Source organism: Zootoca vivipara, chromosome 9 (assembly GCF_963506605.1).
Source record: "Zootoca vivipara chromosome 9, rZooViv1.1, whole genome shotgun sequence".
Taxonomy (NCBI): domain Eukaryota; kingdom Metazoa; phylum Chordata; class Lepidosauria; order Squamata; family Lacertidae; genus Zootoca; species Zootoca vivipara.
This window is the reverse complement of record NC_083284.1, coordinates 5,650,140-5,677,332: the sequence shown is the minus strand read 5'-3', so window position 1 is coordinate 5,677,332 and position 27,193 is coordinate 5,650,140. Positions and strand designations below refer to the sequence as shown.

General features: G+C 47.8%; 1 protein-coding gene across 9 annotated transcripts in view; it reads right to left on the bottom strand.

Moving 5' to 3' along the window:
- Window positions 1-3,769: 3,769 nt before the first annotated feature.
- SLC4A11 (solute carrier family 4 member 11) overlaps window positions 3,770-27,193 on the bottom strand; it is a 218,647-nt gene continuing 195,223 nt past the window's right edge. For all 9 annotated transcript variants that reach the window (XM_060278338.1, XM_060278343.1, XM_060278337.1 and 6 more), the window contains 7 exons: window positions 25,157-25,373; window positions 22,832-22,938; window positions 19,018-19,186; window positions 14,591-14,764; window positions 10,093-10,288; window positions 5,366-5,535; window positions 3,770-4,037 (listed from right to left, as the gene is read on the bottom strand). In XM_060278338.1, coding sequence (XP_060134321.1) covers window positions 3,974-4,037; window positions 5,366-5,535; window positions 10,093-10,288; window positions 14,591-14,764; window positions 19,018-19,186; window positions 22,832-22,938; window positions 25,157-25,373 — 1,097 coding nt within the window. In that variant the 3' untranslated portion in view covers window positions 3,770-3,973. The remainder of the gene's footprint in view (window positions 4,038-5,365; window positions 5,536-10,092; window positions 10,289-14,590; window positions 14,765-19,017; window positions 19,187-22,831; window positions 22,939-25,156; window positions 25,374-27,193) is intronic.

Below are 27,193 nucleotides of genomic sequence, written 5' to 3'. Positions count from 1 at the left end.
CTTATAATCAAAGCATTTGGTATGTACATTCTAACCGTCTTAAAACCTCCGCAGTGGTTATTAAAGTGCAGAATCTGTTCTGTCTACGACAGACACTCTTCCTTCGCTAAGTCTGTTTTCTGGTAACCCAAGCGGAGGTCAGTAGAAACAAGACACAGAAAATAGAACAATAAAATGGGGGGGACCAGCAAAACCAACACCATTTGCAGCAGGAAAGGAGGGAAAGATTGAGGGGCGGGAAGTCGGGAAAAACCTTCATGTTCTGAGACAGCTTGGCTTCTGGTCTGCTACCTATTCAAGTACAAGACCAAGACTTGGGGTGGAAGGTTACTGGCCTTAAAATGTGCTAAGCCACTCAGATTTGCAAGCTCTGAAGCTCTGGGTGATAACTGGAAATAGACTATTAAGTGTGTGCCTGTGTGTGTGTGTGTGTGTGTGTGTGTGTGTGCGCGCATGCACGCACATGCACTGTGCAATTAAATCTTAAAAGCAGGAGCAGTCCTAGGCAAGGGAGGACCATTTTCACAAAGGTATCTATGCACATTGCTTGCTGTTAACTCTCAACAAGCTCTGCCTACTTCACATGGCATACAGGCTGCCCCTATGCTACCCCTGGGTATATAGATCTAGAAACTCCAAAGGACTTTGCCCCCATGCAGTGCACAGGGTATTTCCTGAGGGCCACAGGTGGGAAGCGCACAGAGAAGCTTCACATGAGAACATCAGGGATGCTCATGCTGGCAAATGAGATCTGCATTCCTTGAAGTTGCTCTCTGTTTGCATTTGCCCTGTCTGCGTCAAAACCTGCACATCCACTTGCCGTAAGCTGCAAGATAAGAAACCTGGGTTGTGTGCATGAATATATTTAAGTGTTTCTATTATCTGCAGCAACCTCCACAGCCAGCCACAGATCATGTGTGCCACACGCTAGCGGTTTTGTTTTTGTTTTTTAAAAAAATATTAATTAAGAGGAGAGCTTTTACCCTGCTTTGCTTCCCTGTAGAACTGAAAAACTGGCCTTTGCAACTGAATTCATGACATGCTTTACTACCTCTTGTGGTGGGGCAAGGTCTTGACGCATGGCTGCCATTTTTGGCAGCGGTCTTGAGTTGACTTTGAAATCTGTTTACATGCTAAAAAACAAAAACAAAAGAAAATTCAGCTACTCCATAAACAACTCCCCTTGCCTTTCTGGAGTCATGAAGCTCTCATGCAAAGATTGCTCCCTTCAAGCTCCCAAATTTTCTCAGTGCAAGAACCCCGGAAATGAGTTAAGAGCAGCCACTGCAAAATAGGGCTACAAGTCCTACCAGCCTGAGCAGAGGAATTCAAGGCAGTGGGAGGTTGAGCGCAGAGGAAGAGTTCTTAGTTAAAAATAAAACCAGATAGAACAGAGTGTTGTTTGCGAAACTCCTATGGAACAATCAATCTGACTTCTCGCATTATACATGCATACATAGGTGGACTATCTTAAGATTCCCTCCCATGACTGATTGCATGGTGCGTCTGTAATTATTCCCTGTGACTAAGCAGCTCGGGACAGATTCACAAACTGCAACATTTCAGACAGGTCTTTGCAGACCAGGCCTGGTAGGACTTTGAGAGCCAAGGATGCTAGCTGGGTGCATTCAGGTCAAACGAGCAACTCTAGAGATATATTTTTATGCTTTCGGAATGCTCGGCGTGAGAGTATATGTCACCCGCAAAGGTGAAAAGCCCCCCTTTTGCACCTGTTCAAAGGTGGACTTGTGTCCTTTGGCCACAACCTACGCAGCCTTGGCCAACCGGGTGCCCTCAAGACGTCTTGGACTGCAACTCCCATCAGCCCCAGCCAGCGCAGTTGGGAGTTGTAGCCCGAATAATCCGGGGAGCACCCAGTTGGCCAAAGGGACAACTTCTCTGAATTTCCAGGTGCTGTTCTTTTATCTGGTCATTTATCTGGTTCTCACTGCAGCCCAAGGGCACCTCTTTCCTAAGTAGTGCTTCTAGATGCAGCAGAACGCAATGATATCTTAGGCCTTATTAAAACAACAACAGCTCGCCCAAGTCTAGCTAACTTAGAACTGCTCTACTGCACTGGGCTGCAACAAGTGTGCATTTATGCACATATGTGCTTGTCCATTGTGATCTGAACACTGTTCCTGGGCCAAGAATCCATCTCCCTGACATCTGGTTTTCTAAATGTAAGGGGAGAGAGAGGGAGAGAGAGAGAGAGAGAGAGAGAGAGAGGATAAACCATTGAAACATAAAACAGTCTACCTCGCCTGCTGTTTATGCAGGCCAAACTGGGAACATCATTGACTCCGAACTATCAAACTATCTACAGACATCAAGCCTCTCCAACCAGCGGCTTGGGTTCAGGAACAACCCTGCCACTGTTACGCCACATCTAGCCTTCTGCAAAGTCTTTAGCTCTTTCTTGCAAAAAGGGTTTAAAATAAAATAAAATCTTACCTTGCAAGGAAGAGGAACATTGGGAAGTGTAGGTAACGGGGGAGCTTGACACGTATGCCTAATACAATATGGATTTTTGATTCTTTTTTTTTTGCAGTACTTAAAATAAAAAAGGAGGCGGGACCAACAGGCTGGAACACACAACACGCACACACAAATTATAATTAGGCCCCGCAGTGTATAAAACAGACATCAGGAGCATTCGGATTTTCCAGAAATATAATGTCATGTTTTGCAGGGGGGGAATGAGGAGGTTAGCTACAAAATTGGAACAGGGCAGAGACAAGCAGCAGAAACACAGCCTTGGGGGATGGGACGGGGAGACGAACCCCTGCCCAGGACTCCAATGTTCACTATGTACTGTACATTAAAATTAAATGCCGAGAGCAAATCAAAACCGATGGAGCCAAAGGGCTAGGATTAAGAGGAGGAGAGGTGGGAAAGAGCAGGAAGTGCAAAGGAGAAAAGAAGAGGAAGGAGGAAGGAGAATTTAAGTTGATGGCAAGATACAGTACATGTTAACACTGATTGCACAAGAACCCTTTCACTCTCTGGTGGGAAGGGGGGGGTGGGAAGGCATCAATCACCCAGGACATTTATATGCAAAATATATACACAAATCTAGATTAGCTATGTATATATGTACACATAAGTAGTAGTACTTTACGCAAAGGGGAAGGGAAGAGGGATTCTGCCCAATGTTTCAGTGCCGGGTTCAATCGCCATCGTGCAAATCTGCTGTTCCAAGTCAGGACCGTCTGCAAGAGGGTTCGGCTAATTCGCGCAGCTGCCTCTGGGTTTCCGCTCGAAAGCCAGGAGCAGCCTCTGCATCAATGGGCATGCAGATGCCCCCCCCCTCCCAATGCTCCCAGACAGAATATGATACAGAACTGGAGCAAAATCTTGTCCTGGCTCTGCTCCACGATGGTCTTCTGGAGGCTCTTGACCGAGTCAGCCACTTACTGATCTCCGGGGCTCCTGGTACGAGAGGCTGTATTAAGAAGCGGGGGGAACTGCCCAGAGGACACTGCAATTCTGTCAGGTTAAAAAGGAGCGTCTTACTGTTCCTCTCGCAGAGCAGCACAGTACAGGGTGTGGGTGTTTGTGTGTGTGTGTGTGTGTGTGTGTGTGTGTGTGTGTGTGTGTCAAAAATGTCTATAAAAACGGCGCTGCCCCTTCCCTAAAACAAAGAAGCAGGGGGACGCAATGCCAAACTTTTGTCTTTGGGGTTTCCGTAAAGCACACTTGCCACTCCAGCTTCAAAGAGCGCTGGTCCCCCGCCCCACCCCACCCCACCCCACCCCAAACCCCCCACCCCTGAAATCTGGGCACTTGGTTGGTCTCTAGCAACATGCCTTTGGGTAGTCAATTGTGCACGAGTACAAAAATCAAGTCATGAGAGGTTCGGGGACCAAACCAAACTTCCGACGAGCCGCCCAGCCAGACTCCGGCTTCCTTTCCGTTTGAAAAAGAGAGAAGCCTGCTGGCCGATGCAAGGGAAACAAGGCTGCTTCTTCCCCTAGTGCTCAGCATCCATTGCATCTAAGTACTTCGCTTCAATGATCCTTGGAAGCAAGTTATACCTGGGTGGAAGAAGGGGGACACCGTTAGATTCTGCCCTAAGCAGAAGACTTTCCGCGTGGCTCTTTCGGGCTTTTAGAAGACATCTGAAGGCAGCCCTCTTTAGGGAAGCATTTAACGTTTAACAGACCACTGTATTTTAATATTTTGTTGGAAGCCGCCCAGAGTGGCTGGGGAAACCCAGCCAGATGGGCGGGGAATAAATAATAAATTATTATTATTATTATCTGCACCTAGCGCACTGCAAGGACACAGGAAAGCGCCTTGCACCGAGCCACACCAGTGGTCCAAAGAGCTCAGCACCTCCTACACTGGCTGGCAGTGACTCTCCGGGAATTCAGGGCAGGGAATCTCTCCCAGAGCTACCTGGGGAGTCGAACTCGGGGCTTTTCTGCATGGAAAGCAGATGCTCCATCTCTGAGCTGCCGTCTTTCCCTTATGACCCGGGAAGAGAATCTGCTGCACATGCAGAAAGGCCCCGGGATAATTTGCAATGAGAAATGCATCATAATAGCAATTAATATAATATAATATAATATCTCCAAGGTGATCTCTGTGGGTTCCGGCACCAGACTTCTTGGCAGACCAGCTCTGTGTTACAAAGATGTCTGCAACATCAACCCCACCGTATGGGAATCCCTTGCAGACGACGCAGTGCCTGGAGGCAGAGAGTCAAGTGAGCAGAGGAGGAGTGACTGCTGGGAGGAGCGCAGGGAGAAGAAATGCCTGGTGCATCTGCAGCAGCACAACCGGACACCTTCCTCTGCCCCAGCTGCAACAAAACCTGTCACAGCAGGCACTGCAAGTTCCAACAGTTTGACTTCACCTCCGAAGGCGCACTCCTCTGTTGTCTCCCGAGACAGACCGATGCCAGCTAAATATTTACACCCCACCTTTCCTTGAATGATCGTAGGGTTCCTTACATGCTTCCCTGCCCCGCTTCCATTTTGCTCCTCACAACATCCCTGCAAAGTAGGTGAGGCTGAAAGAGGTAGTAGCTTGTCTACCACCCCATCCGCCCACCAAAGCACATTTCATGGCTGAGCACGCATTTCAACCCTGGTTGCGCCCGGCTCTTATAGCCTGACTTTCTAACCCAGTGATGGCCAAACTCGGCCCTCCGGCCGTTTTGGGACTACAGTTCCCATCATCCCTGACCACCGGCCCTGTTAGCTAGGGATGATGGGAGTTTTTGTAGTCCCAAAAACAGCTGGAGGGCCAAGTTTGGCCATCATTGCTCTAACCACTACACTTCACTACCAGCAGGATAAAAGAGGCCCTATCCAAGCCCAAAGCCCTCTTGGGCAAGTAGCACATCTTCAGCGCATACCTGATAGGGACCATTCCGATCATGATGAGGGGGAAGATCATCTTCATGTAGGGCAGCGGAGACATTCCAAAACCACAAAGGATGAGGAGCTGGAGGACCTGCAGACCCGTGAAGTAGTGGATCTTCCTCTGGGGCACACGGCGGATGTAATGCGTCGGAGGGTAGGCCGTCTGGAAATGACAAGGGTGTTAGCAAGAGACTGAGGCTGCCACACTGCCCCCCCCCCCGTCCTTCATCAGAGGAGCTGGTTCCAGGAGAAAATCTGTGAGGAGATTTCCTGGCCTTTCAGGGCTGTGCCATAAGAAAATAATAATCTTATTTTATTGGGTTTTTAGAAACAAGAACAATGTTTTACAAACAAGTATGCCAAGTTTTCTCATGTCATTTGTATATCGCAAAAATACCATAATACAGTGGTACCTTGGGTTACAAACACTTCAGGTTACAAACACTTCGGGTTACAAACTCCTCTAACCCGGAAGTAGTCGCTCCGGGTTGCGAACTTTGCCCCAGGATGAGAACAGAAATCGAGTGGCGGCAGCAGGGGGCCCCATTAGCGAAAGCGCACCTCAGTTTAAGAACGGTTTCGGGTTAAGAACAGACCTTCGGGACGAATTAAGTTCGTAACCCGAGGTACCACTGTAAATGTGGGAAAATATCTGCAACGAGTGTTCCATTATTAGTGGTCAATGTGCAGGTTCTTGGTCCATGAATTGGTTTAAACAGTTGGAAGGAAGGAAGGAAGGAAGGAAGGAAGGAAGGAAGGAAGGAAGGAAGGAAGGAAGGAAGGAAGGAAGGAAGGAGGGAGGGAGGGAGGGAGGGGGGAGGAGAGGGGGAGGGGGAAATGGTGAGTGGGGTGGGATCAGAGGAAAGAACTCACTCTGAAACTCACTAGCAGATGGTACCTAACACCATGGAAACTAGGGCTAATATGCCCGGGAGCCTCACCAAAATGCTGGAGAGGATGCACCTCCACAGGCACATACCTCCACATGTGGTGGGAATGCCCCAAAAGCCAACTCTCCTGGACAGCAATCATACAATGAATAGGCAAAATAACTAAACAAGTATTAGAAGTCACTCCAGAACTGGCACTAATAACGCCCACTCACACCATAAAGAGCTCGTAACCCACCTACTCTCAGCAGCCAGAAACGGCAAACCCCCCTCCCCCGGTGTGGTTATGTCCCAGGCATAGGCAAATCTGCTTATTGTCTCTTTTCAGTTCCTCACTTTCCTAGTCTCTACAGTCAGTTCTATACATTTCCACACTAGTTTTGCGGCCAGTATTTTTTTCTTTTTTAAAGTCCTTGTGAGTCTGTCCGGGTGTGTGTGTGGCACCTTGGAGGCTCCACTAGTGAGCTGTAGGTCCTATGGGGAACAGGATCAAATGGGAACCCCAGTTAAGGACCAGAGAGCCTGATTCCTAAAGAAGGTCTCCTTCTCTCCCTTCAGTTGTCATCTGGGGGCAGCCCCTCTGCCCCAGTTCGGCGCTTTATCAAATCAACTTGTGAACGCGACTGTAGAGAGCACCTTATTTTGTTTAAAATAACAGTAATAAAGCTTAGCCACAATCTACTGGCTTTCACTGGTTTTTAAAAAGAAAGTCATTTGGACTGAGGGCCTAGAGTTCACTGCTGCAACCTAGAAGTCAGCATCATAAAATCAAAACAACCCACTGCAGCCACTCATTTGCTGGGACGACAAGACCTTCTGCCACAGGCCCAAACTACAACTGCCTGCGATTCTGCAGGAGGAGCAAAGCGAGTGTGATCACACCTCCGTGTACCTGAGCTAAGGCATCATTCAAAGTTTAGCGTGACACGCGGACTCTCTCTGTCTCTCGTCGCAGTGGCGAAATTTGTGCCGCTGGCAATCTGTGTGCTCAAGCTCTCCATCTAACACAGGCACATCCAACTCTATACAGATTGTGATCTACTCCCAGTATAATAAAACTGGCAGTGATCTACCCATTGTCATTGCCCATAGCTGCTGAGCTTTTTTTAAGGGGAGAGCCGAGAGTTGTTGAGATATTTTGGGCAGCAGTTGAGTTTTTTTTTTAAGGGGGAAGTGACAAGCTTTTTGGGGGAACGGTAGCGTTCAAGCGCTCATCCACAGTGAAAAAACACAAAACGCAAGGGCGTTGGCAGAGACAATGGGGCAGAGCGCTGGGGGCAGGGTGCATCAAGATCACTTAGTAACTAGCAGTCGATCTCTTTTTTTACTACCACGATCGACCTAAAGAACCTTTGTGATCTACTTGCCGATCGCGGTTGACCGGTTGGACATTGCCGATTAACAGAATGAAGATCATGGCAAAACAGCCACGAGTGGCTGCAAATAATAAAATTATTATTATTATTATTCAGCTGGGAAAGAGGGGTGGTGAGAAGCCTTGCACACAAACAGGGCTCATCCAGAATTGTGCCGGTCCCATGCCTAGATAGCACGGGTTTCCGAGCCGCTTTGCTGCTGCTGCGCCACTTCCGCCCTCCTGTCAGTCCAGAGAAAACCCAGTTGCCGTTTGCTCCGATTCAGTGGCGAGGGCAAGTCCGGACGAGCTCCCAATTAAAACAGCCTGCAGGGATGGCTAGAACAAAGGCAGGCGAATGGAAATAGATGCTGTGGTCAAGAAGCAGCTCTTTGCAACAAGCAGGGAAAGAGGGGGTGGCCTGGCCTGGCCAGAGCATTGCTCCCAAGACACAGCTGGGCTTCCATGTGTTAGGAATAAATCACCAGCTGTTTGAGATGTTCTGCCCAGCCTGGTCCTGCGGGCGCCTCTGCTGTGGAAGCAGATAAAAGCTTCCTGCTCCCCAGCTGCTTCCTTTCATGCTACTGAGCGCCTTCTGATCAGGGCACTGCCGGTGGGTTTTTCAATGCCCCCCTCCCAAAGCATGCTGGGACTGTCTTTTCCTGTGGCAGGGATGCTCTGGACACCAGCCCAACATGGGAAGTCAACTTCAACGGCAGCTAAATACAGGCACGACTCCTGCGGTCAACAAGTACCATCAAGGAAAGCTGGAGGGGACTTTGAAGAGGGAGTTTCAAGAGGGTGTGAAACCATTAGGAGTTTGGGAGGCCCAAGTCCTTCTGGCTGCTGAGGCAGTGGTTTGCGACATCCGCATCGCAGTGCCCGTAACTCACAGCTGTACCGTACAAGCACCCTTCCGTTACTGCAGGGAGAGGTATATAACTCAGTGCCAGAGGTTGCAATCAGAAGCACAGAAATTGTGGGCACAAAAAGAGCCTTGGGGACACACAAACAGGGCACTGGTTAACCTTCCTGCGTTAGGAAACAGAAAGGAGAAGGTTGCAGATGGACTGCCAGGCTGAAGGGTAATTATCTGCGGCCTCTTTCAGTGGGTGGGACGTTTTGATCCTGCCTTTTAAAAATACAAATGTGCTTTGGATTTTTCTCTGCTTCATTTTATATTGGTTTTAATGTATGTGCTATTTATCTGATGTTCTAAGTTGCTTTGAGCTCCAAATAAGTTTAATTAATTTGTTGTTGTTGTTGTTGTTGTTAGACAGCCCTTTGCCTGCAGGTCCCAGGGTGGTTCACAGGATCAAATCACAATATAAAACCACAAAATACAAATGAAAACAACCCAATAACCACTACTCCCCTACACATATAAAAAATTGGATGTCAATTAAAGAGGAACGTTTTCAAATGGCAACTAAAGGTGTATAATGAAGGTGCCAGACGAGCCTCTTTGGGAAGAGCATCCCATGATGGGGAGCCACTGCAGAAAAGGCCCCGTTCTCGTGTTGCCACCCTCTGGACCTCTCGTGGAGGAGGCACACAAAGAAGGGACTCAGAGGATGATCTCAGGGTCCGGGCAGGTTCATATAGAAAGAGGCGGTCATTGGGGTATTATGGTCCTGAGCCATTTAATAATAATAATAATAATTTTTCTGTATCAGGAAAAGACCCTGGTGTTGGGAAAGATTGAGGGCACTAGGAGAAGGGGACGACAGAGGACGAGATGGTTGGACAGTGTTCTCGAAGCTACGAACATGAATTTGACCAAACTGTGGGAGGCAGTGGAAGACAGGAGTGCCTGGCGTGCTATGGTCCATGGGGTCACGAAGAGTCGGACACAACTAAACGACTGGCCCACGGGGACAAAACCACATGTAACTGCAAGCGAGAGCCTTGCTAAAAGTCATTTCCCATTGGATTTTGGCTCAGCAGTGGGGGGGGGGGAGCCCACTCAATCTGAGCCAGTGTCCTGCCCCTGCGGAGAGGGTCTCGCTTGCTGCGGAAACGGCACCCCTGCTGCGGCGACCGCAGTGTGGGAGGGGCCCCTTTTATTTCGGAAAGGCTTACACAGAGAGCCGTTGCCTAAGCAGAGGGCAAGACCAAGGCCGCTTCTGGTGCCAGGAGGCGAAAGTTGCCGTTTCCCCCCGGACCGGATGACTGGGATGTTCTTGCTGGCAACCGTCCCGGCGGCATTTCGCCTGCAGGGCTTTTGGTGCCGGAGCGGAGCCAAGACAACAAACAGAGCGTGAGGCGGCAGAGGTGGTGGCAGGAGGAGGGGGAAGATCATAAAAAGCAATCAGAGGCTCTTTAACGGCCGTGTTTTTCAAGTTGCGGCAATCAACTTGTGATTATGAGCTTCCTCAGGAAATGGAGGCGTGCAGGTCCACCGGGGCCTCAGCTCCTTATCCTGCGCAGCTTGCCAAGTCCGAGCCCCTCCCCGTGGCCCCCCTGGTGCACTTACCTGCTCTTTCAGCAGGAGGGCCACCCTCTCAAAGAGCTGGTTCCCGTCGATGGAGGTCAGGGCGATGTAGAGGAACAGGCCGTAGAGGACGGGCTTTGGGATCAGCTGCAGCGGGAAAGGCAGGAGCAGCAGGGAGAGGCCCACCAGGAAGTTGGCTACCAGAGTGGTCAGCCGGGTCTCCTTCACGCTCACGATCCTAGCCGGGGAGGAAGCACAGACGCGGGACGTGTTACTGAGCAGCAAGAGTGCCCATCGCGCAAGGATGCGTGCAAGTGTTTTAGAGAACTAATAATAATAATAATAATAATAATAATAATAATAATAATACAGTGGTATCTCGGTTTTCAAACGTCTTGGAAGTCGAACATTTCAGTTTTCAAACGACGAAAACCTGGAAGTAAATGCTTCCGTTTTCAAACGCGCCTCGGAAGTCAAACGGCTTCCGCTGAGTTTTCTTTCAATAATCTCTCTTGAATTTGCAGACCGTCCTTTGCTCCTTGGTTTTTGAATGTTTCGGAAGTCGAATGGTCTTCCGGAACGGATTATGTTCGAAAACCAAAGGTACCACTGTATTTTATTTTATTTTTATACCTCGCCCATCTGCTTCCAACACATATAAAAACATAATGAAATGTCAAACATTAATAATAACAATCTGATCCAATACAAAAAAAGTCAGAAAAACTTTAAAATAAACAACTTGTATCAAATAAAGCGAAATTCAACAATCCATTAGAATCTAATAGTAAACAGCAAATGACGTCAAAGAACCACAACAACCCCGGGTACCCGTGATGCCTGGGTGCCGAGAGGTGATTTACACGAGAGGAGGAGCCATCGAAGATCAGCCACCGCAGACTGAGCGTTGCATCGCTCCCGCTATTCCGGCTGAAATTGGTACTTAGCAGGAGTCATAGAATCAGAATTGTAGAGTTGGAAGGGACCCTGAAGATCATGCAGTCCAACCCCCTGCAATGCAGGAATATGCAGCTGTCCCATACGGGAATCGAACCTGCAACCCTGGCGTTATCAGCACCGCACACTAGCTCACTGAGCTATCTCCCGTTGATTCACATGCAGGCAGCTGGACCCTTGGGTAAACAGAAGAAGCAAGCGATCTGCATGCATGTGTGAAACAAGTCCCATACTAGAGTCGGGATTCTGGACCATACCTGGGGCATTTACCTACTTTTTGTTTTGCTATATAGTGAGCGCCTTGGAGGTGCAGGACTTAGTCCCTGACCTGGAATCCTGCAAGGAAGTCGAAACAATGCTAAGATAGAGGGACCAGGGGGTCTGAAAAGGCATTAAGGGAGCTTTCTATGTTCACCCAAAATGCTATGGAAATTGAAGGGTTCTGTGCAAGGTTGGGATCTGGAGTTGCAGCAAGAAGAAAAAAATTCAGCATCCTGAGAATACCTTCAATTAAAAATAAAAATCAAGTTTCTAGTCCTTATTGATTGGGAAATGCAGGCTTCTTATTTGTACAATATCTGAAGAAATCTCCAAAGTTAAATGGGCTTTCAGGGATGTGTGCCACTGCATTTTGCTCTCTTGGCTAGCAAGGTACAGGATTTGTTGAAAGTGCCTAATGTATACTGGCCAAAGCCCCTGCTTCTCTAGACGCACAATTAATGTGTTTTCTTTCTCCAGCAATTCTCTTATTCTCGTTCCCACATTCAGAGCTTAAAACTAATTTAGCCTTTGCGGCACGCTACACAAAATCTCTTCAAACGGTTCAAATCCCCCTTTCCTGCCTTTTGATCCTCTCCAAGCAGCAGCTACCAGATCTCAGAGGAGGGAATTGATTTCCTTCATTTTCGTGGCATCCAAATAACCAAAGGAAAGTGAAAAAAATCGAAGGGCATCTCAGCAGAAACAGAAAACCCATCACCTCGAGGGGGCCAGGCGTTCTGACGAACTTCAAGGATCATCCTGTTTATAGCGCCAAATGAAGCTGCACAAAGTGTAATTTCTATGGGGGGATTAGGAACTTCAGCCCTGATGTGGATTACGGGAGATAACACTGGCACAACTCCCAATATCAAATGGCAAGTTGGGGGCAACCTTTTGGGAATTTAAAGTGAGCTCACATGCGCCAAGCATCCCTCTTGCAAACTCCAGGTCCGGCCAGCGGCAAATTGGGCAGGGAGAATGTCGAGAGTTTTTAAGCAGCATCAGCAAAGGGTGTCAGATACAGACCTGCAGTATCTTGGGCAGGTCTTTGCCAGGGTCCCAGCCACAGACCCCTTAATCAGGGATCCCTGGGGTTAAGAGAGAGGTGATAGGGTCATTCCACATCAAATCAACACAAAAAAGAGTGTTTTGTCACCCTCTGTCTCATATGTTGAAACTTGGTGTACACACTTCCCTTATGGCTGAAAGAAACCCCCTTAAATTTTTTTCCTCTCTCAAACGGTTTTAATTTTATAGCACTTCAAAGTTTCGTTAAATCTGCGTTGTCTGTCCCTCGAGACCCTCGGCACAAGATAGTTAATGAAAGTTTGAACTTTGAAGGCCCTCCCATCAGATGTCAGGGAAATAAACAACTGACTTTTAGAAGGCACCTGAAGGCAGCCCTGTACAGGGAAGTTTTTAATGTTTGATGTTTTATTGTGTTTTAATATTCTGTTGGGAGCCTCCCAGAGTGGCCGGGAAAACCTAGCCAGATGGGCGGGGTATAAATAAAAATTATTAAATTAATAATAATAATAATAATAATAATAATAATTACTACTACTACTATTCCCAAAGCACTCTGCTAGTTCAGATCACAGCTGTAGCATCTCAGATTCCTCAGGTGAGTTCACAAGTGGAGCTTGAAGGAAACAGCCCTGTCCTTTTGCTCCGAGGAAATGGTGCTCAGTGGCCCAGACTGCCTCTGAACCCAGAGGCTCACTTTTATAGCCACTGATCAATGCAGCCTTCCTGCCAAATCCCTCTTTGCAGCCAACTATAACGAATAGACTATGCATCCAACATAGATGTTCCTAACTGCAGGGCGCCCTCTAGTGGTCACAGCATTTCTTAAAATTAAAATAGTTCATCTGATCATGGGCACAGAGGACAATCCTGAGATTCTGTGTTGCAGTTCAATGCTTTCAATTTGTTGGAAGCTGCCCAGAGTGGCACAGTTAGATGGGTGGCATATAAATTATCATCATCACCGTCACACTAGAACTGGGGGGCACCCAATGATGATGAATGCTTGAAGATTCAGGATGGGTCAAAGAAAGGACTTCTTCATGCAGTGCAAGGACTATGGAGCTCCCTCCTCCAGCTGCCCACCAGCTCGGATGGCGTGGAAAAAAGATCAGACAACGGCTACTAGCCATGACGGCTGTGCTCTGACTCTGCAGTCAAAGGCAGCAATGCTTCTGAATACCAGTCGCTGGAAACCGCAGAAAGGGAGAGGGCTCTTGGTTTCTATTCCTCTCTCTGTGCAGTCACTGTGTTTATGCATTCCAGCAAAGAGTGTTGGGATCACGGGAGCACACACCTCTGCCTCAGTCCTTCTGTGTTTTACTCTGCAAGATATCTGATTATGTGTCTAGAAGGAACCAGTACGTTTCCCAGTACGTTTCCGAGCACAATTCAAAGTGTTGGTGCTGACCTTTAAAGCCCTAAATGGCCTTGGTCCGGTATACCTGAAGGAGCGTCTCCACCTCCATCCTTCTGCCCGGACACTGAGGTCCAGCACCGAGGGCCTTCTGGCGGTTCCCTCGTTGCGAGAAGCCAAGTTGCAGGGAACTAGGCAGAGGGCCTTCTCGGTGGTGGCGCCTGCCCTGTGGAACGCCCTCCCAACAGATGTCAAAAAGGAAAACAACTACCAGACTTTTAGAAGACATCTGAAGGCAGCCCTGTTCAGGGAGGCTTTTAATGTTTAATAGATTATCGTGTTGCGGCATCTGGTTGGCTACTGTGAGAACAGGATGCTGGAGTAGATGAGCCCTGGGCCTGATCCAGGAGGCTGCTCTTATTTTTTATTATTATAATCGGTGCTTTTTTTCTAAAACAATGTTTAGGGGTGCTTTCATTTTGCTGCTCCCCTTCCCCCTCACCCCCTTCCTCCCTCCCAACCCCCGGACGAGGGACTCAAGGCAACGGCGGCGCTGAGAGGACGGGAAGGCCCCAGCAATGGCAGGTTCAGCTTGAGCAAGGAGGAGCGAGCGCTGGTCGGCTGGCTCCAGCCTGGCAAGAGAAGGAGGCGCAGTGGCGTCGCCTCCACTGTGGCCACCCCAGACTCCCCTCTCTGGGCACCGGCGGGGAGAATGAGGGCGCTCCAGTCCATGCTGCTACTGCGGAGACAGCTAGCATGTCAGTCCGCCCGTCGGTCAGTCACGGCAACACAAAATGTTTAGGGGTACGCATGTCCCTGCATCTCCCCAGAAAAAGAAGCACTGATTGTAATTCATTGTCTTATATTTCACACGCTGTCGATTGCCCTGGCCTCCAAACAAGCAAGCAAGCAAGCAAGCAAACGTTCGCCCCGACTTACGTCTCGTAGATGTGCCCGTTCTCCACCCTCTCCTCCACGTAGGCCAGGGCTCGGACATGCATCGGCGAGTGGGGGAACGCAGCGTGGATCCACGGCAGCCCAAAGATGGAGAGCCCTGTGTTGATCAGAGCCACAAGGAGGAGGTCCCAGTGATAAGCTGTTCCCTTCACTAACCTGAAATAAACTCTTGTTAGTACAGTTGTAAATGCATGCATGCTAGCCGGGAGGTGGCAGCAAGCAGACCCGAGTCAGAACAGCCCCCCCCCCAGTGCACAGCAAGCCTCTTGGGTCACACAGAGCATTATGTACTTGGAAAACAAGAGACTTAAGAGAATCACAGAAAATCATAATGGCCAGGTTGCTCACTGGGGCAAGACGGTTAGAGCATATTACACCAATCCTGGCTCAACTGCACTGGCTGCTTATTAGTTTCCAGGCCCAATTCAAAGTGCTGGTTTTGACCTACAAAGCCTTAAACAGCTCAGGACCACAATCCCTCAAGGACCGCCTCTTTCCATGTGAACCTACCCGGTCCCTGAGGTCATCTTCTGAGGCCCTCCTTTGTGTGCCTCCTCCTCGAGAGGTTTGGAGGGTGGCAACATGAGAACAGGGCCTTCTCTGCAGTGGCTCTGTTTGTGGAATGCTCTCCCCAGGGAAGTTTGCCTGACGCCGCCTTCATTATACAACCTTATCCGGCAGGCAAAAAAGTTCCTCTTCCACCAGGCCTTGGGCTGATTTGACTTCTAACGCCCTTTTAAATGTGTTGTGGAAGTGGGGATTAATGGTTTGTTTCTGTTCTTTATTATTTTGTGTTTTTTATATTGTAATTTTATGTTGTGAACTGCCATGATATCTACGGGTATAGGGCAGTATACACATTTTAATAATAATAAATAATAATAATAATAGTAATAGTAATAATAGAATCGATAAGTTGGAAAGAACCACAAGGAAAAGTCTACTTCAACCCTCTGCAATTTAGGAAACTTTCACCCCATATGGGGCTCAAACCCACAACCCTGAGATTAAGAGCCTCATGCTCTACCAACTGAGCTAAACGTGCTCTTGGCCCCGTCTGCATTGGGCCCACAATAACCTCTGAGCTTGTTCACATCCTATACTATTGCCCCAAGCATGTCTTTTAACACAAAGCCCAGACCACAGGTCAGAAAAGACTGCCTGGCTGCTCATAATGCCAAGACAAAACACTGTCAGGGTTTGAGTCTGAAGGCTGCAGCTATTTACATTTAGAAAAAAAATCATGTCATTAAGGGAGAGACGGAGAAATGGCTAGAGGCAGGGAACTTTGGTAAGAGGGAGGGGGTGCAGTGGTTAGAGCAGGGCTAGCCAGCCTGATGCCCTCCAGATTTTGTTGGACTACAATACCCAGCATCCTTGACTCCTGGCCATGTTGGCTGTTGGAGTCCAACAACCCCTTTTTCTACCTCCATGTCTGAGTGTCAGGCTACGGCTTGGAAGACCAGGGTTCAAATCCACCCTTCGCCAGGAATCTCACTGAGTGGCCTTGGGGGTCAGACCCTGTCTCTCAGCCTAATCTACCCCACAGGGTGGTGGTGGAGATTAATTGGGAGGGGGAAAGCATGTACTCCACCTTGAGTAACTTGAAGGAACTGTGGGACACAAGTGGAATGAATGAATGAATGAATGGTGCTGCAGTTGACAGATCAGCAAGGAGCCTTGGGCTCAGGACAGTTTCAACAGGCAACTTAGAATTGGCTGCGGTTCGTGAATGGTGACGGCAAACTTCAAGCGATGGAGAGGCGAGCGTGGACACCCAAAGACAAGAGTCCAAGATGGGGCTCTGGGCTGAAAAAACAGGGTCTTGGGCTAAGCTCTTGACCAGATAAGAGGCATGGGACCAGCAGAGCTGCTTCCTTGGGAATTGTGAGATCAGGTGCCTGTACTAGACCAAGCTGTGTGCATTTTTCTGGATGTGCATTTCCAAATCTGTCTTCTAAGGGCACAGGGCCTCCTGTCCCCAGAAATTGGGGGCACAGGGCCCTTTGTGGGGAGAGGGCCAGAACAGGGCAATGGGATGTCAGAACTAAGACCTGGGAGCCCCCCCCCCATGCACCTGAGGCCTTTGAAGAACATGTGAAAAGCTGCAAATACCCTGTTTCTCCTAAAATAAGACGTAGCCATAAAATAAGCCATAGCAGGATTTTTAAGCATTCAAGGAATATAAGCCATACCCCGAAAATAAGCCATAGTGATAGGCAGTTTAACCTTGTAGGTTAAACTGTACTATACTTAATATAAAAAATAAGACATCCCCTGAAAATAAGCCATGTGTTGTTGTTGTTTTTGAGGAAAAATAAATATAAGACGGTGTCTTATTTTCAGAGAAACACAGTAGGTGGTAGAGGAGTGTGGGGATATTTGGAGAGGTGCAAAGCGTGCAGTAGTGGCCAGGCTAAAAAGAGAGAGCCTTGTATTCTGGTGAATTCTGGGGCTCATAGTGTCAGGAGTATGGGCAGGAGTCAGGCTCTGGGGCCTGTAGTGCTTTGCAGGACTGGGGCCTGCCTCAGCTTGTGCTGGAGAAGCAAGGAGTGGCCACTCAGGTGAAGACCTCAGCTTGTGCTGGAGAGGCAAGGAGTGGTCACTCAGGTGAGGCCACTTGATACCTCACTGCACCTGGTGGCAGGAGCTGGGAGGGATAAAAGCTCAGCATTTCCCTTCAGCTCTTTGCCACAGCAACGCTATCCCTGCCTGGTTGCCTCTGGTGCTCCTTGGACCCTTGCCTTGCCGACGCCTTGATCCTCAACCCTTGGACCTTTGCCTTGCTGACGCCTTGCTCCTCGACTCCCAGACCTTCGCCTCTGCCTTGCTCCTTGACCCTGTGACTGCCTGCTGCTGGACCCTCAGCCCTGCACCTGTTCCTGCTTCTACATCACCATCTTGCCTCTGGTCCTGATGTCCTCAATCAGGGCTTCAACCGCCCGCCGACCGGACCGTGACACATAGACACCATCTCTCTCTCTCTCTCTCTCCCCAGAAAGAAAAAATTCAGAAAGCCTCTTGTCGGATAGGAGGAGGAAGAACTAACACCCTTGTCTCCTACCAGCCAGCATATGACGCTCCGCTTGGTTCTAGTTAGCTCAGAAACATCAAAGGGAATTCTCAAGCGCTGCAGAGCCTGTGCATAAATCAGGGCTCTCCGCTAGATAAAAGCAAGAGCACGTTCTATTTCTTGGCCTACTTTGAGCTCACACGCCTGCTGGGCGGCACAGAGGGAAACACAAGCGCCGGGGGAATGAAGTGACGATGACGGCAGCAGCAGCAGCGTGGGAGAGCAGCTCCGCGGCACAGATCCCTTTGAGGGACTTGTAGACTGGAGAGGAGGGTGGGAAGCCTCCCATTGGGGCATCTGATGGCCACTGCGAGAACAGGGTGTGCTGGACTGGTTGGGCCACTGGCCTGATCGATCTGGCAGCCAGGCTCTTACGCCTCTGTGCTGGTCTCTATCTCTGGCTGAAAGGGATTCTGGATATACCAGTCTCTTAATTCATATTCACAGCCTTCGGTCAATGCTGCCTGGCACCTGGGGGACCAGGATTCTGCAGGCACAGACAGGCTGTAGGGGCTGGAGAGGTGTATCAGATGAACACCCGCACCCTGGAGGGGGGCACCATACTGGGCGAGGCTGAATTATGGCAACTGTCTGGAAAAACATATGGAATTTCTGCAACGCACAGATTTGAAACGTGTCTTTCAAATCTGAGCAACAGTGCTGGAGATAACTCAGTAACTCAGGCAACATCTTCAGCGTGAATTCTAAACCGTTGTTTGTCCGACTGAGCTGGAACCCAAAATATTGATCTGTGCTTAGATACTGTGCGCTTTTGGTTGGATTTAGAGGCCAAATAAAATTTAAAAAGTGAGCATTTTAATTGGATTTGGTGAGTTTTGCTTTAGCCGCTTTTCTTCACTCTCTTTCCAGCTTAGCCTGGATAGCTCAATTGGTTAGAGAGTGGTGCTGATAACGCTAAGGTTAGAGGTTCGATCCCCGTATGGGACAGCTGCATCCTCCTGCGTTGCAGGGGGTTGGACTAGATGATCCTCAGGGTCCCTTCCAACTCTACGATTCTATGATTGTAAACTAAATCTGCCCCTAGCCCCGTTGTGTTGCATTCCTCGTTCGTATACCGCTTAGAGACAAATGTAATTAAGCAGGGCACAAATTGTCTGAATAAGTAATAATTCAGCGAGATTTCTTTATAATAAAAGCAAAGATGCTGGAATTCCAAGTGTCTAGTCCTCATAGTGAAGGAGGCAGAGCTTGATGTGAGGCCTCCCAGCATGCACCTCGCCCCTACCCCCACCCCACTGCCTTCTTAAACTTGCTTGAAGTGGAAGAATTATAACGGAACAGGTTAACACAAAACAGACACACACACACAAAATACCTGTTTTCCGGGGCGTTTGTGAGTGATGCCACTATATTTTGCTCGATGAAGAAAAGCATGGAGAGCAGGAACCCCAGGCCCATCGCACTCATAACGGACCCAATGGAGAGATCTAGGAGGGGGGCCAACACGAACAAGCTCTCCGATGGGTTGTAATTAAACTTAGACACTGAAAGACACAAACAGGAAGTAAAGGCTTCTTCAGAAGCTGCTTCCTGACTGCCATTGTTATTATTATTAATAACCTTTATTCATACAACCATCACATTTCAAAAAACAAAGAAAAACAAAGTCCCTCTATCAAATCTAAATCGGAATTTCTAATACCATACATTTTCCAACCTTAATTCTCTCTTTAATCTAATATCAACACAATTTTAAAAAATTATATCAAAAAATCAATACATTCCCACTTTATACATTCTCCCTTTTCCCTCCCCCAACTCCCCCTCACCCATGTGTGATCTCAATCTTTTGATTTCTCTCCTTTAGTTGTGTTAATTTTTATTAATTTATCATCCAATTCATTATATTATTCTTTGTAATTTCCCCCTGTATGATTTATACCTCCTCTATTAATATATCAGTTCCAAAGCAGTGTATCTTCATGTACTCCTTGATTCCTTCCCATTCTTTAATTATTTCCTGATTTGAGCGGCCTCTAATATTTGCTGTTATTTTCGCCAATTCCACAAAACTCACATATCAGATTGGAGAAATAAACTGACTGGTCTGACTGCCATGGTTTTGCGGGCAAACTTAGGCTGCGGAAAGAAAGTGGACTCGCTGCTCTTGTGCAAGAAACCCATTTCCAAAGAAAGAAAAAGGAAGGGGGTGGTCTTTTTGCAGCAAGAACAGAGATGGGAAAATGCACTGAACAATGGAAGATAGTAATTAATTCTCCCAGCACACCAGGTCTGAAACAACAATGTCTATGAAAGGCTACACATGTGAAATAGGTTTTATACTTATAAGATGGGACTGGGGCGCTTTTGGTAAGGAGGAAAAAAATGTGGTCAGCTGCAAGAATGGACTAACGACAAGTGAAGGATCAGTTGGACATTAAATAAGAAATGATGCGGCTACAGAAGGAAATGATCGACATAGGTTTGCAACAGGAGCGGGAAACTTGATTTCAAGAAATTGTATTAAACTAAAGTACAGTGGTACCTCGACTTCCGAAGGTTTCGACTTCCGAAGTCCGCTAACCCGGAAGTATTTTTGCTGCGCTCGCACTCTGCACATGCGCAGAAGCGGCACACACGGTCTGCACATGTGCAAAGCGCAAACTCGCACTTCGCGCATGCGCAAAATGGACGCTTCGACTTCCGAAGAGCGCCGCGGAATGGATCGCCTTCGTAAGTCGAGGTACCACTGTAAGTTGGTTTGATCTGTAATCATTTGGAAAATTAATAAAAATAAATTGGGATAAAAAGGAAAATGGACTGGGAATTGTGGGATAAACAATGATGTTGGGCAATGTCATGTGCAACTTGAAGAATGAATGTTCAATAAACGTAATAGTTGTCATCCGTCTCTCAATGGAAGAGTGTGCCCTTGAGGTAATAAAAAGAGATAACACACCTGCTCAAAATTTGTGCAAACAAATCAGGGTGGATCTACTACATTTGTTTGGAAAGTTGTTTGTTTGCTGTACATTTGATCACTCCTGCAATATCACAACCAATGGATACCATTTTGAAACAAGATGGCGGACGGGACCTTGCAAAACTGCCCTGATCTTTTTCTTTTTTGGGGTGGTGGAGGTTTCTTTGAAATTCCTGAGAAACTAGGGGCAAGGATTCAATGGGTCACCTGGAAGAGCCCAGGTATACAGCTGGGGACGGGAAGTCCAATTTTGGAAGAATCTGAACCAAGGGTCCATGCAACCCTGTTGGACGGAGGCAATTTTAGATGAGTAGGCAGGAGTGAACTAGCTGCAGACTTCTGTAATGAGAAATGCAGCCTTGCAAGTCACTTGTTCAGTTTCACTCCACTGGAGGTGGGTGGTCCAAGCCTTCTCCTTTAGGACGAACCATTCTGGAATCCCAAGCGTGGTTTGACCTGCCTATCATGCACAAATTCAGGCCACCAGCCATGCCACGTTTAGGCGAGCTTTTAATGTTTGATGTTTTATCGTGTTTTTAATATTTTGTTGGGAGCTGCCCAGAGTGGCTGGGGAAACCCAGCCAGATGAGTGGGGTATAAATATAATAATAATAATAATAATAATAATAATAATGCCCCCCAAATGGACATTTGGTGCAATGCTACGGGTCATGGGCCACCTGCAATCTGGACTCTGGTCTTGACAGAAGCTGTTCCCGTTATCATTTTACAGTAGATGTATGATGCAGAATATTGCAGTTTGCTCTGAAAACGACTTCTCTCCATGTAATTGTGACTCTTAGGCAAGATCTATTCAAGATCCCTAGAGTTCCTTAGCAGTGGCACCGACTCTGGCATTCTTCCTTACCCTCCCCTAAACCCCACCAGGACCTACAATATCCATCCCCCCCCCTAATTTTTTTAAGCTACATAGCCAAAGCAGGCCTAGACCAGCAAGAGTTGAAGAAGCATGTCCTCCAGTTCGGTGTTCTCCAAATATTGTTGGACTACAACTCCCATCATCCCCAACCCTTTGCCTAAGAGAGCTAGGGACGATGGGTGTTGTAGTCAAACAGCCGATGGTGATCCAAGGTTGAAGAAGACTGTTGGCCATTCTAGTTGACCAGCAACAGCAATGTCAGTCTTCCCCGTTCTCCGTACGCAGCAGGAAGAACAGCTGGCAGCTGTTGTTTTCATTGGGTGTGTGATGGCATTTGTGTGTTTGTGCGACTAGAAACCAGAGCGGCTACACTCAGAAGACAGCCAACGGCTTCAGGCAAAACACCAGAGTTAAATCTTTCATCCCTCCAGCGCTTGGGCCAGTTCCCATCTCAGCAGCTGAGTCGCATCTGAAGCTGTTCCTTTGCAAGCTGCGCAATGGGGATTTCCACAAAATACCCCACATTAGTTTGCTTTCTGACAGGTGGCAAGGGAGCAATTGTCATTAAGGAAGTCAGGGCGCAGGCATGCACACACGCAACCAAAAGCTGCCCACTTTCCAGTTCCGAATGAATGGAATGATGGTCACCTGGGGGGGCGAGAGGAACCTTTCTTAATTTCTCCTCCATTCATTTCCTCACATTTCCCATGCGCGTCATCACTGGGGCAGGCGATTCCTGCCTTCCTGATGTGGAAAAGGTGACCCGCTTGGCCAAGAGGGACCTTGGATAATTTTTCAGGTTTCCTTGTGCATCTGATAGTCCTAGCAGATGTCCCAGGCCATCAGCACGTTTCAATTAGGAAAATATTAAGTGGCAGACGGAGAGAAGAGCTCACAGGTCAAACCCATCACCAGCACATCTGTATGTTTGCTGACAAGCCTTCCTGCCTTTGGCAATTAGGCGAGCCTTTTGTTCCCTTGCCAGAATCATATGGAGGATCAGGACTTTAATAATAATAATAATAAAACAATGCAAAAGAGCAGCATTTTAATTATGCTGAAATTAAATTACAGGCTGGAATAACTCGCAGGAACAAAACAACCTCTGCTGATATCATCTCGTCTGATTAGCTCGCTGCATGAATTAACGCCGACTGTGAACTTGGGAGGTGATTTATTTGGGTTGGGGGGGGGGGTCAGGCGGGGACCCTCTGGGGTTTGGGAGTCACGTTCTGAGCTATACCTTCTTCCGGCATGTTTGCGATCCCCAAAACCTCCCGGCTGCCTTCCCCTCTGCTAAGCGAACCGAGGAGACCAAAGACTTACTTGTTATTTCCTTGAAGAAGTAAGACCCCACGGCGGAAAAGGTTAGGACAGAAATGGGCAAGGCACAGTCGGACAGGATTTCGCGGACTCTGGCGTGCAAATAAGGGCTGCAAGGATATATATATAAAAAATACTCATGTCAGGGCAAAGGAATACAGCGTTTCTGCTTCAAGGGCTTAAAATGCCTGCATGGCGGGTGGGATACAGCACTGGTCCTACTCAGAGCAGACCCAGCTGGATAGCTTAGTGGGTTAGAGCATGGTGCTGCTGATAGTAATAATAATAATAATAATAATAATAATAATAATAATAATAATAATAATAATTTGTATCCCGTCCATCTGGCTGGGTTTCCCCAGCCACTCTGGGTGGCTCCCAATAGAATATTAAAAGCACAATAAATACATCAAACATTAAAAACTTCCCCAAACAGGGCTGCCTTCAGAGGTCTTCAAAAAGTCAGATAGTTGTTTATGTCCTTGACATCTGGTGGGAGGGCGTTCCACAGGGTGGGCGCCACTACCGAGAAGGCCCTCTGCCTGGTTCCCTGTAACCTCACATCTCACAGGGAGGGAACCGCCAGAAGGCCCCCGGAGCTGGACCTCAGTGTCCCAGCTGAACGATGGGGGTGGAGATGCTCCTTCAGGTCTACTGGGCCAGGGCCGTTTAGGGCTTTTAAAGGTCAGCACCAACACTTTGAACTGTGCTCGGAAACGTACTGCCAAGGTTGCAGGTTCAATCCCCATATGGGACAGCTGCATATTCCTGCAATGCAGGGGGTTGGACTAGATGATCCTCAGAGTCCCTTCCGACTCTATGAGTCTATTATCTATGATCTACGTCAATGGACACGACTAACTTAGATGCATTCATTCCAATGGGTCTGCTCTGAGTAGGATTGCAATGGATGCAGCCTGACGTCCAGCTACTTCACCACATGAAGTACTTGGCTGCGATGGGGCCTGCAAGATACCGCAGGAGGAAATCTTGGCTGGATGCCTTGGCTGAGGAGAAAGCCACGAGGTCAATGGGCCACGGGGGATTCTGGCTCACAGGGATCACTGGAGCTTAATCAGGCCTCTGAAGGGTAACTTCAGCCATGGGATATAAATGCAATATTTACATCCAATCCATCACCAGTACACATAACATATGGAGAATTTAAACCCAGTTTGTATGTCTTATATATGTGGTTGTTTTAAAGTGTGTGTGTGTGTGTGTGTGTGTGTGTGTGTGTGTGTGTGTGTAGAGAGAGATATAGAGATAGAGATATATGTTTTTATTGTATGGTAAATTGCTTTGGGATGCTCTCAAGGGAAGCGAGTCACCAGGGAATGGGCATGGGCCTCTGCGTCAAATGCATCCTCTGCTTAATTTGGCCGTAATTTTAAATCCTCTTTCTCTTGTTCCCTTTCCCACTTGGAAGAAAGGTTTCCATATTACTTTGCATGTCTTTTACCAACGTGGATGGGTTTCACCACACGGTTCTTTCCCTAAGCATCTATTTCATTTTATCCCACACATGTTGCCTAGGAAACACATAACTTTGAAAACATTTTGCTCCGGAGGAAAGGATCGTTCCGATGACCCGTGTCAAACACATGCAAGTTACACAAGGGTGTGATTTTTCTCGAAAATCCACTCCTTAACTTGATACCCACACACTGATAAATGCAATTGAACTATCTGACCTGATAAGCATTTTGGGGGGGGGGGAGGAGGATGCAACTTAACACCCCATTATTACTTCCATAGGTCTAGTGAAGAAGCTCTTCGCTTGAAATGAGATGGCATTCCCCCCCCCCCGGAATCTTTACGGACATAGGATGGATGAAACAATTTAGACTGCTTTTATTTCTAAGTTTGCATCTATATTTCTAGCGAAGGGAGGAGTAAAATCAGATTAGCTAACAAAAACACAGCACATAAGCCAAATTAAAAATACTTGAAACACAGATTTTTTTTAAAAAAAAGAGAGACCTGGAGATGCCAGGGATTGAACTTGAGAACTTCTGCACATTTAGGTATTCAATTTGCGTACTGTTCTTCTTCTGAAGATCTCAGGACGGTTCACAACATACAAAGCAGCATTTTATCCTTGAACCACAGCCCTTCCCCTTCAATCTAATGTACAGGGTTCTAAGATGTTTGCAACCCACCAAGTATTGGTAATATGTCTGGCTTTGCTATTCCGTTTTTGTTTTAATTTTTGCTGCTCTGCAACTCCCATAATTCCTCATCACTGGTCATGCCGACTGGGGCCGACGGGAGTTGGATACCAGCAACACCCAGGGGGCCACGGGCTCCCCATCACCTTTGACGTACCTTTTCTTAAACTGATACAGCGTGTGACCGAGCCAAAGGGTTCCCAGCATCAGCATGAGACTAAGAACGGCCGTCTCTCGCCCATACTGCGTAGCGGCAGGGGGGGCGTCCGTCTGGTTCCCCAGCGCCGAGCGCTCAGCTGACATGTTCAAGAAGAAGGTGGTGTTATCAATGGGTGTGCTGTGCACTCTTGGAAAATGGTAGTACTTTGTAAAAACTAAAAGAGAGAGGGAGAGAGAGAGAAGAAAAATGAGTGCATTTTAATAGAAGCCAGGCCTGTGGCACCTAGAGGTGGGACTGGGACAGGGACAAGGGCGTGGAGAACTTGTTTTTTTGTTCCAGAGGATTACACAATCTTTCTTGGTTTTCGAACGTAATCCGTTCTGGAAGACCATTCGGCTTTCAAAATGTTCGAAAACCGAGGCCTGCCAATTCAACGGAGAAAATTGTGAAAAACAACAGATACACGCAGAGGAAGCCGTTCAACTTCTGAGGCGCGTTCAAAAACAGAAGCATTTACTTCTGGGTTTTTGGCGTTCGAAAACCGAAACATTCGGCAACGGAGACATCTGAAAACCAAGGTACCACTGTGTTACCTTCTCTGCTCTTTCCAAGGAAAGGAAGACATCTTTGGTTGAACTATGTGCTAGGCTCAGCACACAAGGTTTCTCTTTGTCAGGAGTGAGCCAGCAGTGAAACACCCAAACAAGTTGAGCTAAGTCTTTATTAGCAAAAAGCAGGATCTGCAGAGGGGTGTCATGCCTAATGAGCACAGCAACTCGTCTCCGGCAGGTCTTTCCACCATGAAGCAGTTGCTCAAACTGAAGTCCCCCCACCTCCCCACAGCTGCCTAAGTCCCCTCCTCTCCAGGGTTTTCCCCCCAAGCAATCTGAGACTATGCCTCGATGACCCTAATTTATCTTCTGCCCTCTTTATGCCTCTCCTGGTCCTGGGAAACAAGTGGGGAGGGGAGCTCGTCGCAGCAGGAGTAGGAAATAGCCGTGACTCTTTACCAGCTGGACTCATCTCTGCCTCTTGGTCTCTGTCCTCCTCCACTTCGGCTTCTGATTCTGATTCTGGACTTCTCCCTGCCACAGACTCTCCTAGTCTGTGAAATATGATATTCGTCTCATATTTTGAAGCCTTTGCATCGGGAACCTGACCTAAATCCAGAAGTGTCTAGTCTTGCTCTGGGCACCACAGTTCAAGAAGGATACTGACAAGCTGGAACGTGTCCAGAAGAGGGCAACCAAAATGGCCAAAGGCCTGGAAACGATGCCTTGTGAGGAACGGCTTAGGGAGCTGGGTATGTTTAGCTTGGAGAAGAGAAGGTTAAGGGGTGATATGATAGCCATGTTCAAATATATAAAAGGATGTCATATGGAAGAGGGAGAAAGGTTGTTTTCTGCTGCTCCAGAGAAGCGGACACGGAGCAATGGATTCAAACTTCAAGAAAGAAGATTCCACCTAAACATTAGGAAGAACTTCCTGACAGTAAGAGCTGTTTGGCAGTGGAATTTGCTACCAAGGAGTGTGGTGGAGTCTCCTTCTTTGGAGGTCTTTAAGCAGAGGCTTGACAAAGCAAGAATGCTTTGATGGTGTTTCCTGCTTGGCAGGGGGTTGGACTGGATGGCCCTTGTGGTCTCTTCCAACTCTATGATTCTATGCTCGCTCAGACACCTTTAGGATGCTCCATCTCTCTCACACATAAAACCACACAAAACATGGTGCTGGTTATGCAAAGTCCGGGGTTCTGTCAGGTGGAGAAGATTTTTCTGCCTGCCAGAGAGAGATTGTTCTCGCAGAAAGAAGGCAGAGTCATGAAGGGAACAAGCTGGCACAGGTCAGTCACTGGTTGGAAGGGTATACAAAACAGGACGATGCCTCCAAGGCCCGCCTTTCAGTGAGTTAAAAGAGCCGTAGACCCTTTTACGACATCACGAAGTTAACAGGTAAAGATGCTGAGCAGCAGAAAACAGTGTAGATATGGTCTCACGCAAGAGCAGGCTAAGCACAGGTGTTTGCTAACCATTGTTC